The following is a 13,874-nucleotide window of genomic DNA, read 5'->3' as shown; positions in this document are numbered from 1 at the left end:
ATCAACAAACCATCTGCTTCTGTTGTATACTGAAGACATGTTGAATGTTTTCTTGAAAATAATGTGACAATTGAGTCAGTAAGCAGGTTCTACTTCCATCTAATTCTTATAACACAGTTAATCTATCTGCAAGTTTGATCTGATGCTATCACTGACAGAATTAAGGGTTGTTCTACTTTTATTCCTCCCTGGTTTATTTTTATTTCAGGCAAACTATGATCTTATGTGACAACAATGCTTTTGTTTTAGCCATGGATTTAAAGGGGGGGGGGGGAGGGGGACATGGGGTGGCTTCTGTTTATCTTTTTGTTTTTCTCATTTCCTCAGCTGTAACACTGGGAGCACTGCTGTAAAGATCAGCTGTGCTTTTGCTCAGGTAACTGGAACAATTATAATTGGATAAAAAAATAACTTTCTAGATTTTTTTTGTATGTAAATATCCCTGGCTTCAAGACTTTAAATGGGTCAATGAATGAAAGAAATTCCCCATACAGAAAAGCTGTATCACTTGGCTAATGTGAATCTTTATTGGCTGGCATTAGCATTATTTATCCATTATAGTATGCATATTATAAATGCTTTGTTCCGTTTTATATTTTAGGTCTAAAAATATCTGGAAGGAGATTAAGTGGTTCAACAAGTAACGCTCTAATGGATGACAGAGACTTTTCACCAAATGATCTGCAAATAGACTCAAAGGACAGTGTTCCTGCTAACTATAGGGTAGAAAGTTTGGTATCTCATTTGATTCCTTCAGCTGATGAAAATGAAAATCAACTTGACAGTGATGGGAATGAAGTTCTGACCAGTAGTAGCATTGCTATGGGACGACAGGATAAAGGTGAACAGGATAACATCAATAATAATGAGAATATGGACAGTGGAGACTGGATCCCAAGCTGTAAGGAAGGTGAGACTGAGAGAAGATCTGTAAATGTCCATATGGACCCTCAGCTGGAGGAAAAGCCCATTACAGAAAAACAGCCAGGTGGAAAAAGAAGTCCAAGAAGCAAAAGAAGCTCCAGTAAAAAATCTAAAGGTACTTCATTTACATTTTTTTTGTTCTGTTTACTTCAGAAGTAACACTGTAGTTTAGGTCTGTGAATTAATAAGAAATATAATTTAGTTGTTGTACTAATTATTTTTAGCATTTCACTAAAGGTTTGGCAGCTTTTTGGTTTGTTTACTTTTTTTTTCCAGAACTCCTAATAGTCTTCAATCAGATTCAACTCTAAATGTTTTCACCTTCTGTATTTAAACAGTGGCTATGTAGCAAATGTAACACATCAAATAAACGCAGGTAGGGGGAGGTACACAGTGTCAGTATGGAAATGGGGCTGGCTTCCAAATCAAAATAGACAGAAATTCTGGCATTATGGTTTTGTTCATTTGAACATCATGGTTGAGTGCAAGATTTTGGTGTCTTGATCTCATGTCAAGATTTGGAATCTTGTTATGAGTACCACATAGTTTGATCTTGGCCTGCTGTTGTAAAATTTACTTACATTTTTCAAAGCTTACCAGATCGTCCTAGGTTGTGTGTTTTGGGTGACAAATTTAAAAAATGTGTTCTTACCAATTTTCAATGTTACTTTTTCTTTAGATCTTTTGGATATGAGTTGGATAAGGAAAATGTTAATGTTTATTGCATGTTCTTTTTTGAGATCCTTCATCCCTTTTTGAAGGAGTAGGATTTACTGTAACATGATGGGTTATATTAGGTTTTTGCCATACATCCTAAAGCTTATGTGTCATAGTGCTGTATATATTAATTAAAATCAGTATGTTTCATGCATAGCTTTCTTTGAAAGCACAGCTGATTCACGTGTGCTTTTATTCCATGCATTTTAAAATAAATAATTTTAAAATACAGTTTTCCTCATAAATGGCAAGTCTTTTGTGACCTAATTTGAAAACTGATTATGATTTTAAGGGATTATAGAATAGGTGAAGACAGGAAAGGAAGGAAGCCTTGCATTCCATATCTTGTACAAATAGGCAAAATCTAGAAAAGAAAAATATACATTTAGCTTTTTCAGTACTCTCAGTTGATGATTCTTCTGTTTTCACAAAATGCAGCTGACTGTGTCACAATATCTTGATGTTGCAAATGTCATTATTTTAGTGGCAATCTTCCATTTAATTTCCAGCACTAGCTATTTTAAATGATTCCTGAATATCTCATTACACCCTCTACATTAAAGATCCAAACTAGCTTTCTTGTCTTTATACCAACTCAGAGTTAAAGGAGAGAATAATCAAACTAGAGTGGAAGATTCCTGAGTGGGTGACAGCAGAGCACTACACAAGCAAGCTGGAATATCAAACTAAATACTTGCATGGCATGTATGTTGTGATTTTTTTAAAAAAATTATTTTAAACTGTTGAGAAATCATGGATGAGTTACTTGGATTCATAACTGAGGAAGAGATTTATGAATCTTTTTCCCTATAAGCACACCTGTTAGGATTACTGTTAAATGTTGCCATTCTAGAAAAAATGACATTTGACTTAAAAAGCTTATTGTTCATATTCCTCTTCTTGCAAGTGACTAAAGCAATTTATGAGGAATATGGAAAATTACATTTTAATCATTTTTGTTTACTTGCGACTCAGCAGAATATTGGTGATCATTAGAGACGCCAGTCTTTCACTCTCAACATGTTTTTACTTCAGAAGAAGAAGCAAGTACTCACACTTGCAATGTGTTTGAAACCCTCTAAATAGTTGTTTGTAAAGAATAAACAGTTATAAGTTTGATTATTATCTGTCTGTATATGCTCGGAAGGTGTTGAAGCTAAAATGATCCTAGCTTCTGCTATCAGTAGACTGAAATGCAAGATTAAGAATCACTGTATCTAGTTGAAGATCCATCAGGTCCAAATGCTTCCCCTGACAGAGGCCAACAGAGTATTTGTAGGTGAGAGTATAAGGACAAGGCAAACATGTAGTCATTTGCTTCCATGTTCTGCTTGCCATCTGCAGTAATCTCAGGACTTTCCCAAGTGGAAACTGATAGACTGTAATACTTTAGAGTGAATTTGTCACCTGACTTACAGTTGCTTTTTGCATCCATTTTGGTGCCCTGGAGTAAGTAGTTCCAGGATTTCATCTATTTATTGTTTGAAAAAGCACCTCCTTTTAGCCCTCGTGATGCTGCAGGAGACTTATTAGAGTGGATTGACAAGTCTATAGCTTCTAGAGCCCAATTTTTTCTCACATTCTATTTGTATACTCATCGTAGTTTTGAATGTACTATGATTATGTCTGGTTAGAGAGGACTGTTAACCAAAGAATTGATGTACATTTCAACTGAAGAATTTAAACTTTGGTGATTATTCATAATGTTATTCCTTGTAATTAATTGTACTAACTTTAAGTGTGGTAGACATAGTGATTCATTATATTTAATCTGTTTCAATATATTTTTGTAAATATGGACTTCAGATTATCCACGTTCTCTGAAAATGAGTTCATCTTTTTTCAAAAGGTCAGTCCTGGCATAACTGGTAACTTCATGTTGTAAAATCATTATAGGATTCCTTAACATGGTATAGCATGGTAACCTGCACTCAATCTTTTCTGCCCAAGGTAATTCTGCAAAATATGCTTTTTCTGTAAATTATTCCACTTATTTCTTAAAGCAGCTTGAAGGTGGAAGAAGGAAGAAAGTGGAGTGTTTGGGATGGATTTGGTGTTGAAGCAAATAAAATATATTAATATAAGATAGATTATGTGAAAATTCAAGTAATGTTACGTTACTTAGGGTTCTGTGCCAAACAAAACAAGATTTTGGGCTTGCTCAGTTAAAGTTATATCTTTACCACCAACACTTTTGTCTCAAGAGCTCTTTTAAAAATGAATGGGTTTTAAATACTTGCTGGTCTTTTTTCTTTTTTCCTCAATAGTTCCTGAATGAATCAGTCTGAAACAGCTTTCATTTGGTATTGAGTACCAAAGGATGTTTAAAAAAAGATATTGCCATATGTTTTCTGTACTAGAAACTTCTGTTCCTGGTGTGTTAAGCTAGTGCTACTGAGTATGAAAATTCAAATTCACATAAAAAACTGAGGGCAACATCCATAATTTTATTTTGATAGCAAATCCCTCATACTTGCACCTCTGATTCATTCTCAGGCAGGTAGCAAGAGCATCTTCATTTCATATACTTGCAGTACAGACAAAGAAGAAAAAAAACCTGAGACGCACTGAAAAATGTGGGGTTTTATTCACGAAGTGTGTCAAAATTTGATAGGTTTTAGGCAAACTTGGGGCTGCTTCTGTGAACTGTTTCGGAAATTGAGAGAAAGTTTGCTTCTCTCCATGTCTTGGGAAACATTGGCACACCCAGCTGGGCATAGAAGGTGTCAGCTGAAACATTTGTGAGCCTGGCAGAAGAAAAACTTGAATCCGGCTCTTTGCCATGGGCCTACTGAGTGCCCTGGCCACTGATGTCTTCTGTGTCTTTCCACATACATTTTCATAAAGGCTTTGGTTCCATTCTAGGGTGGAGTAAGTATCATTGCTTTATAAAGTGAAAAAACTTACTCCTTCCTTATTAAAAAGTCAGAAATATATGTAAGATACCAGTATCTAGTTAGGAAAAAAAATTACCTGCTTTGGACAGTAAGATTGATTCCTGGAAAAAGTAGTATTGTGTGCTGTTTTCAAGAATGGAGAGAAAAAAATAAACAGGGATCCTAGCCCATCACATCTTTATGATGAAATAGCATTACTAAGTGTTACAATAAAAGCTCTTTATTGTAGTGCTACTAAAATACAAGTATTATCTTGTGTTGAAAATCAAACAAGGTTGAATTAACCCAAATAACTATAAGGCCTTTCTTTTGGAATCAGAGAAGAAATTTCAGGGCAGAATTTGATTCTGAGTGACAGCTCAACTATATGTAGGAATAAGAATGCAATTTATAAAGGACATGTTAGCAACAATATCATGATAACATTAAAATTAAGGTTTTTCATGATAGTTGCTGTTGAGCATGTTGCAGTCCATGTTCATGTTTTGATATGACAGGTGATTATTAACTGCTTAATAAAGTGCAGTTTGAAGTGACATTTGGTTTCTGTGGTTGTTTTTCTGAGAGAAAAGGTTTGCCAGAACATGAGGACCCTCTTTTCTGGTTTCATGATAATGTGCTAAACAGGAAGCTGTATTTTTAAAGACAGCCTTAATTCCATCTCTAGAAGTATTTCCTGCTTTGCATCTTGCATCTAGTTATGTCTCCTGTTGCTTTTGGCCCACAGGAAGCCCAAATAAATACCAGAAAATCAGAGATGTGCATTAATATTGAAAAAGCAATGTTAAGTTACACCCATGTTTTTTCTGGCAGTAAGCCCTGTGAAAATAGCCACCCACAGAGATTTAGTACTCCTGAACTGGATAGTTTATTTAATAAAGAGTTTAAAATAATCAATAGTAAAATGGTGGAGCCTTCCATGGACAATCTATTTTCTTAGCCCCTAAATCTTAAACCTTTCTTGGGCCCTAAATCCTAAACCTGAATCATCACTATTGAGTTTCAGGGGCCATGAACACGGTGGGGGGGTCTGAAACCGAGTGCCCAAGCTGAGGACACAAAGGTACTTGAAACAGTGCCCTCACTTTTCTGTCTTTCAAATGATAACATGGTCTTCAGGAGATGGGTGTAGCTGGGGAACAATACTCATCATAACTTGAGTTTATTGGAGTTTATTGTGCACATTTCTGTGGCCTAATTCTCTAAATCGTTTTAAATAATTATGGGATTTTTTTAAAGTTCAGTCTTATGCAAGTGTGTCAAATTCAATGTTTTATGGAGAAAAAAAAAATAAGTTTATTAACTGTTGGAATCAGCTGTAGTTTTCTGGTTGCTCCTAAGACTGTGTTTTGTAGGAAGCTGTAATTTATTGCTTTTATTCTGTGATCTTTGTTAGAAACCGATCCAGTCAGTATATGGGTAGTTGATTTCTCCCACTACTGCTGTCAGTACTACTACTCTACACTTCTTCCTTAATCTCATTTAACATTTTCTCATAACTATCATATTCATGATCAAAATACACAACAGGTTTTGAATTTCTAACAATAAGATGTGGGATTTGCACCCAGAAAGTTTTTTTCATGTAATGTTCTTACACTGTTATGTTTTGCATTATTCTTGAATGCCTGACTTTTTTTGACTTCTATAAAAGTGGAGACAACAGGAAACTGCCAGGAAATGTAGATTGAGATTGTAAAATTGAGAACCTAGTTTTCTGTTTAGCAAGTTCTGAAATCTAAAATTCAGTTTACACATCCTTGTGTCATTGTTACCAACATAGATCAGCACTACTGGCTCATTCCCTGGACTCTCAAACAATCCAGCTATCTAGAGGGATCTTCCTTTTCACTCAGCAGGACAGCCCCCTTAGACATCTCTCTCCTACAATCAAATCTCACACTGTCATCATCTGCTTCTTTCTGTCCTTTAAGATCCTGTTGTTACTGTGAGGAGTCACTGTGTTATCATCTGAAGAACAATAACTGGTCAAATTGTCCTTCCTTCCTTGTCTCTCCACCCCCAGGACACCTTCTTATATGAGGTCTTTGGCAGGAGCAAAGAGGCAAACTGAGAATCTCATTCACACTATCCTCACCTACCTGCTATTTGCCCTTTTTGAGCAAAACTGCATTCTCAACAACTTTTAGGTCATCCTGGTCTCTTACTAGTAACTTTGTGGAACGCTTTCAGTCTAAGTGTTTTGATTTTTTTTTCCCCCGTAAGTAAAAGCAGGGTCCCAGTTAAAAGTATAGACATATATCTGATGTATGTTACTGTGTTCTGTCAGGTAGGTGAGCTGACAGTGAGACAGACCTGTCACAACTAATTTTGACAAGGCCAGTATTATACTATGATTTTATTCATAACGTTCATATTGAAATTTCCTAAAAAAAGCAACTTGATGTATTTTTTTTTAATCCTAATGTTAGTATTTGTCCTTTTTAAAGGAGTTTCTACGGTGGGAACCACAGCAATCCAGGAGGAAAATACTTTTATTACAGATGCAGATTTTGTGCAGGCTGAAGGTGCTGTTGAAGTAAAGGAAAACTTTCATCCAAAAGAACAAAAGCAAACGTTGCAGTCTCTTTTCTCTTTGCTCCGTGAAGAGGTTGAGCAGATGGATTCAAAGATACTGCCTCTGTGTCTCCATCAGGTACTTTCTGTGATTTTGGGGTGCTGCACCCAATTTTATTTTTATTTGAGACCTTTATTCATTAGGAAAAATATGCATAAATGCAGTTTGTGCCAATACTCATATCTGGACAGGATATTTTGATGCACAACAGATGGTCAAGGCAAATATCTCCTCTAAGATCTTCTAATATTTGTTAAATTATAAATTGCCTTGTACATTCTGTAGTTAAAGGAAACTCTTAAGGATGGGTTTCTAATTCCCCAAATGGGAAATTCGTTTGGCAGGAAGATTTTGGAAAATCACTCTTTAATATACCTTGAATAAGGTTTGTAAGACACTGGTATATTTACAGGACAACAGATACCTAAATAACATTTTAAATCTGGAATTGTTTTTACTGTTACAGACTTCTTTCTAGCATAAATTTTATGCATTAATGTTAGCATTCAAGGTTTCTTAGTGTATACCTTTATATAAGCACAGCTGCCACACCTGCAAGACCAAAGGAAAAACTGTGGTTTGAAAAGCAATCTTTCTTACAAACTGGCCAGTATGTTGATTTTTTTTCTGGAGGTGATGATGCAGAACAAATATGTAGATAGAACTTGATAGTAGTAATTTATAGTTCAGTTGTATCAGACTAACAGCAGACTAGAAGACCTTTTGCTTGGCTGTGATACCTAATGTGGGCCATATGTAGAAACTATAGCTGTCTGATTTGACTTAGCTGCATTGTCTTTATTTTGGAAAACTGGATGGTTTTAATATTTTAAACTTCTAAACTGCAATGACAGTCCTGCATTCTTCTTCTCTTTGACACAAATAAGTGGTTTTATGGGAGAAAGACGTTTCTCTTTAGGATTGCATATTATAGATAATCTACATTTAACAGAGAATTTTAAATTATTTTTTCTAATCTATGCTCAAGGGAAGATACTTTTCCTTAACTTACGAGAAGCTTAGCTTTAGGGTTAACAATTTGTACTTTTAGCCACATCAAATTCAGTGGTTGTTCATGAGCCAGTACAAAGGTCATTTTTGGAAAACAAGGTAGGGCAAAAACTTAAAATGCTTTACAAACATCAGGGAGATCCATTGCACATGATGGAGGTGAAATCTATTGCTTTTCAGATGAGGAAGCCAAACCCTAAGGGGAAGAACCTTTTGAAAGTCATACAGGAACTGTGGCAGAACTGAGAACAGAATCTGCATATTCAGAATGAAATGTGTTCAAACACTATCTCGTTTTTCCTAAAAATTATCAAGTATTTTGAATGGAGTGTTTGAAAGAAAGCTAATGGAACTTATGAGGATCATAACCTTTTTTTTTAATTGGTGACGGGAGAGGGAAAGATTTTAAGTTTAGCATTCCTGTAGTCTATTAAGAACTTTTTTCCCTTTTGAGTGAATTAATCTGTCACCTTCAGTCTCTTTTATTTCAGATCACTAATACAGCCTAACAGTAACATTAAACCAAGTCTAGTAAATAAAAGTCTTCTATCACATTCTCTTTCTATTCTCTATGACAAAATTCAACGTAAAATCAAGAGCTCTGTCAGATGTTCTGGAGTAGTAACAATCCGTGGTGTTTGTGGGAAGTCAGTATTGATAATAGAGCCTGTGGGATAATAGGGGCTGTTCTAAGAGTCAACTTTTAATTAAAATAGGATGTAGTTTTTTTTCCTGTCTTGAATGGGATTAATTTGATTTGTTTAGGACTTGTTACAGAATTTAAGAAGTATTTTTATATAAAACATAGGTAGAGATTTGACAGCTCCGGAAATCCTTAGGAGGCTATTGTGGACAGCAGACAAAATAGGCAGATAAAGAACCTTAAAAGTCACTTACTCATTGTTTTTCGAAGGTACTGGGCTCAGAATGGTCTAGTGGTTAGTAGTAAGGCTGAGAGCCAGGAAATACAGTTTGTAATTGTCTCGGTTTTGAAAGACAGGTGTCTGCTAAGGAAGGCAGAGGCCCCCCTTGAAGTGGCAGATATAACCCCTTTTCCCTCCAAGTTATTATATTTTGAAATCAAGAGCCTTTAGGCGAAGATGTGGGAAATAGGAATAACAGTTCTTTACTATATATATATATGTATATAACCAGTCAAACAAAACAACAATAACTCTGGCAGTAACAGCAATCACAAACCCAGTCCCAGCCTTCTCGGCTGTCGGGCCCTTTCCCCTCGGGTGCAGTTCCGCTCGCAGCCGGCAGGGGCGCTGGCGGCTCCCGGTGAGCAGGGCAGGTGCGATGGTTCCCCCGCGGCTGCAGGGGGCGCTCCGGAGCGAGCTCGGGAAACCCGCGGCTCTGGTGCCCTGGGATCCCGGGAAGGGATGGAACAAAGGCTTCACAAACCGCTGGGCAGCCGATCCCGGACTCTCAGGAACAGCAGGCTGAAACGGCAGGCTGGAATGGCAGGGACGAACGCAAATCCCGGGTGGCAGACGAGATGTATCCAGATGGGAAAAAACCACGGAGGCCCAGGCAGGCAGGGCGAGCAGGGCTACAGCGTAGCGAAAGCTCGAAGCAGCAGCGGGGCAGGGCAGCCACAGCTCGGTCTCCAGCAGGGCAGGGAAAGCGGCTTTTGGGGTCCCGGCGTTGCTTCCAGCAGGAAGAAAGAACGGCCAAAAAGAAAGAAGCAGCAGCTCCTTTCTCTGCAGCTTCTCTCTCCGGACGCTCAGAGCGAACTGCCCCCACACCCAGGTGTAGACAAAGGAGTAGCCAGGCCCGCCCCACTCCCCTTTTTGTCTTTCTTAAGTACAGCTATTTGTCCCCTAGCAACATGCATATGGGAGAAAATTCCTTTAACAGGAAAAAAACCTAAGACTAAACTAAAACCCCAACAGTAATCTAGACTCCTCTATCAAGCTGCTGTCTTTTTTGAGCAATCATCTTTAGACTTTTACAGAAGTGCTTATCTAAGCCCTCCATATTATGACTACTTAAATTGATATGTCCCAAAGATTTTGAGACTGAATTTTAGTGTGCTCCCGCAGAAGTCACTGGGGTATCATCTATGAGGTGCCTCAACCTGAATGTTCTGGTATCAGGGTACCTGCAGTTCCTGGACACATTTTGCAGCTCTGCCCTTGCCTCACCATGCATGGCAAATAGGAAGGCTGCCAAAATTCGCTGTCCCTGAGGACTGATTAGTTGCTGCTTGTAAAGGTCAATGATAGTATAGAGCTCTGTGGAATAATTCTGAGGTTTATATTTTTTGTATTTCATTGCATTTACAAACAAAGATGTCAGTTTCCTCAGCTTTCTAGGAAAGCCTGCACAGTTTTGTAACAAGCACAAGTAAGTTATTGTTGCAATTCTCAAATATTTTTTGTCTACAGGGAGACAAAAGACTGTTCTTTTCTCATCAGTCAGGAAACCTCCATGTCTGTTTTAACGCGTTGCAATGTAATACTCAGGAGAGCACAGCAATGATCTTAATTTGATCAAACATAAGGAAATATTGGTCAGGCACAGAATTCAAACTCTTGAACTTGTACCAGTAAAAACAGTACTTCTGTTCTAGGTCATTTTAAAGCTTTCTATTAGGATAACTAAAAATGTTTCTGAAATAATTTTTATTGTCGTAGCAACATAAAACCCAACTAAGATTTGGGTAAATCCATTTTTTGTGAGAGGACTTAATATTTCTTTGGTGTTTGATACTCTTTTAAAATATTTTTCCTAGAATAGGAATACATGTATTTTGTTTGGACATACCTATTTTACCCAGACTAAATAGGAACCTGCAAACCAGATGTTTAAAGCTATGATAAAAAGTTTACATTACATCCTACATGTCATTAAAATTATAGATTCTTAATTTTTTTTTCACTTTTGCAGATAGCTGAGACCTATTTTCAAGAGGAGGAATGTATCCTTTTACTTGCAGAAATTGTTGCACATTATTAAAATATTGTGGCGTGATAAAATATAAAAGGCAAATGCTTTACTGTTAACATGTTGTGGGTCAGGGTTAGAAAGAAGTGAACAACCATAATTTACCCATGAGTGAATACACAATATGCTAGGAAATCCTCCTTAATCAAGCAACTGGAATGTGAATTAAGTGATAAATTCATTTCCAACAGCTGTACTGATGCAATCATTACTAGCTGAGCATAAACAAGGAAGAAAATATTTTCAAAGAACCTTTTGTTTTTATAGGATAACTTCTATTCTAAGTATTAGTAACTGGGAATATGTCCAATTTAGAGATTAGGACATGTATTATATCAAAAAGGGTACTAGTAATGATGGAATTGTCACAACAGTTGATTAGAGTATATACTACAAATGTCTAGATTGGAATAAAAATACCAAACACACAGAGCTGAGATCAGCAACCTGCAAACAATAGCAAAAGGGTATTTGATGAATGCTAATTAGTCAAAATCATATCAAGGTAATCTGAGAAATTGTTTTAGGAAAATATGGGTAATTGCTTCTGGGAACAGTTTAATAGTTCAGTTTATTTTGATTTGTTCCTAGATAATGCAAGTAAGTTTGGTCAAAAACTTGTAATAGTTGAAGTGCTGATAATTACTCTGATATATTTCAGTAATTGTGTGAGAGAATAATAATATTAAACCTTAAAGTTAAGTTATAATTTTAGAAAAGGTGGACTGGGATTTCCTCTTTGCTTTAAAGGGAAAATGATCAGATTAATAAAAGAAGAGGCCAGTGGTAAGCCCTTAAGGTATATGTGATTCACTAAGATGCACCATGTATTACAGAATTTGTGCATACAGATTATGTCTTTATTATGTGATTCATTACAAACAAAACATAGCAAATAGGCAATTGTTATTGTTTAGTAGGCTAAATAACAAGGCATAAGAAACATAGAAAAATTATATTAGCCTGTAGATAAAACCAGAGAACTAACTGTTTCAACATTATAAAAGCAATCTATAAAATAAAATATCCATCACTATCTTAGAATACTTCATTTTGCTTTGGTCATCCTAATTCAGAAGTGTCCATCAGAAAATCCAAAATGCACAGCGCAAATTAAAGGCATGGAAAAATTCTGTAGTGAATTATAGTGCAGGGGGAAATACAGTAAATTTAAAATTTAAGCAGCATGGTAGAAACAGTTCCTCTTTCATTGAAGTTGCTTTAATTGAAAGGCACTGTATTTAAAGGTGATCAAAGGAAATATTTTTTTAATGCAATGTATACCTGATGTGTGGAATTCAACACCACTATATAATACATATTTATGAAGGATATCTCCACTGTACCTCCAGCCATCAGTTTCCTGAGGTTAATAAAGAACTTACTTGATCATGTTGCACTGTATTAATTATCCATGACAGACATTTTAATTCATCCAGTGGGGAACCTCATATTAACAATAATTCGGGGTTTGTTGCTGTGATCCTCTAAGGCTCTCTCTGTGATCTGTAATTCTGTTTCTAATAACAGATTTCCTGAAGACAGGGAATACTCTTTCCATTAATATTGTTATTCATAAGCCATGCTGTTGCATGAGGCTAACAAGAATAACAAGTACTTGTTGTGTTTTTGTAATAATTACTCCAGTGTTTTAATTAGTATGAATAATGGAAAGTGGTTTTTCTGTTTCACTAAGAACCTCATTCACTGTACTTTTATCCTCATTGTATTGTAGAATTACATGTCAAATAGCTGGTAAAACAGCTTTAAACAGCACAACTAACAACTCAGGCTTGGTGGAACTAGAATTATCCTGACTGATGTAAAATATGTGACTATCAGTGTACCTTTGTACATATACTGATAACCCTAAGCAAGGGGAAAGAGTTCTTCATGTAGAAGAAAAGTGAGCAGAATCTTCAGGAAGACAAAAGGTAAACTCAGCATTCCAACAGTGTTGTATACAATGGTCGAAAGGGGGGCAGGTATTTTTCAAAAGTTTAAGTTGGAGAACTTGTTTTAATACTGTCTCCAGCCAGTCAGTAGAAAGGAGCCATATTTTCAGTTAGTCGTGGTTATTGGCACATATTTGTATTTCTTGAGAGATACTGCTGGTATTTGTGTCATTGTTTTGCTTTTCATTTCCCAGAGATTTCATTTTTTTGGTAAAGTTATCAATAATAATATTGCAGTCATTTCTTTTCTAGAAAAATCTTTTGTTGTGCTCAAGGCATGTGGGAAGAGGTAGCTGCTGAAAAGAATAGGATTTTCATTTTTTTAATGTTTCTCAACTTACTTGACTTCTTGCCTACCATTTTCATGTCTGCTCGTTTTTTTTCTTTCTTGCACAGAAATCTGGATGCTAGCCATTATTCGTTTTGATTCACTTATTTCAAATTTCAAGTGTATAATTACTTCCCTTTCAAACATGGTGCCAATTATAAATGTCATACCATGTCCACATATGTGTGCATTTGCCTTTAACCTTCCATTCAGATGAGAAGGCGATGAAGTTCATTCAGCTTGAACGACTGTATCATGAGCAGCTGCTTGCAAATCTTTCTTCCATACAGGAACAGTGGGGTGAGTACCAGCTAAACTAATATGGTAGGAGAAAAACTTACTTTAGTTTGCATTTCTAAATAATAGTTATGCATATTGCCAGGCTAAAAAACTTACATAGCAAAAGCAGCATTTATATCAGAATTTCTCTGAGCTTGTTACAAGAAGAGTATTCCTGCTTTGGATTTGTTTGCACACTTTTAATTGTAAAGGTGCAAATTGTTTGTAATTCT

At 36.2% G+C, this 13,874-nt stretch overlaps 1 protein-coding gene across 7 annotated transcripts in view; it reads left to right on the top strand.

Moving 5' to 3' along the window:
* The window catches only part of CNST (consortin, connexin sorting protein), a 47,303-nt gene that overhangs the window by 13,248 nt on the left and 20,181 nt on the right, over window positions 1-13,874 (top strand). For 6 of the 7 annotated variants that reach the window (XM_048299275.1, XM_048299277.1, XM_048299278.1 and 3 more), the window contains 4 exons: window positions 602-1,039; window positions 6,989-7,194; window positions 11,023-11,053; window positions 13,576-13,662. In XM_048299275.1, the coding sequence (XP_048155232.1) occupies window positions 602-1,039; window positions 6,989-7,194; window positions 11,023-11,053; window positions 13,576-13,662 (762 nt within the window). Of the gene's footprint in view, window positions 1-327; window positions 377-601; window positions 1,040-6,988; window positions 7,195-11,022; window positions 11,054-13,575; window positions 13,663-13,874 lie in introns of those variants that run through there. The other variant, XM_048299279.1, reaches the window with a different exon arrangement.

The sequence above is a fragment of the Corvus hawaiiensis genome, chromosome 3, assembly GCF_020740725.1.
Source record: "Corvus hawaiiensis isolate bCorHaw1 chromosome 3, bCorHaw1.pri.cur, whole genome shotgun sequence".
NCBI classification, from domain to species: Eukaryota; Metazoa; Chordata; class Aves; order Passeriformes; family Corvidae; genus Corvus; species Corvus hawaiiensis.
This window is presented reverse-complemented; position numbering and strand designations above follow the sequence as displayed.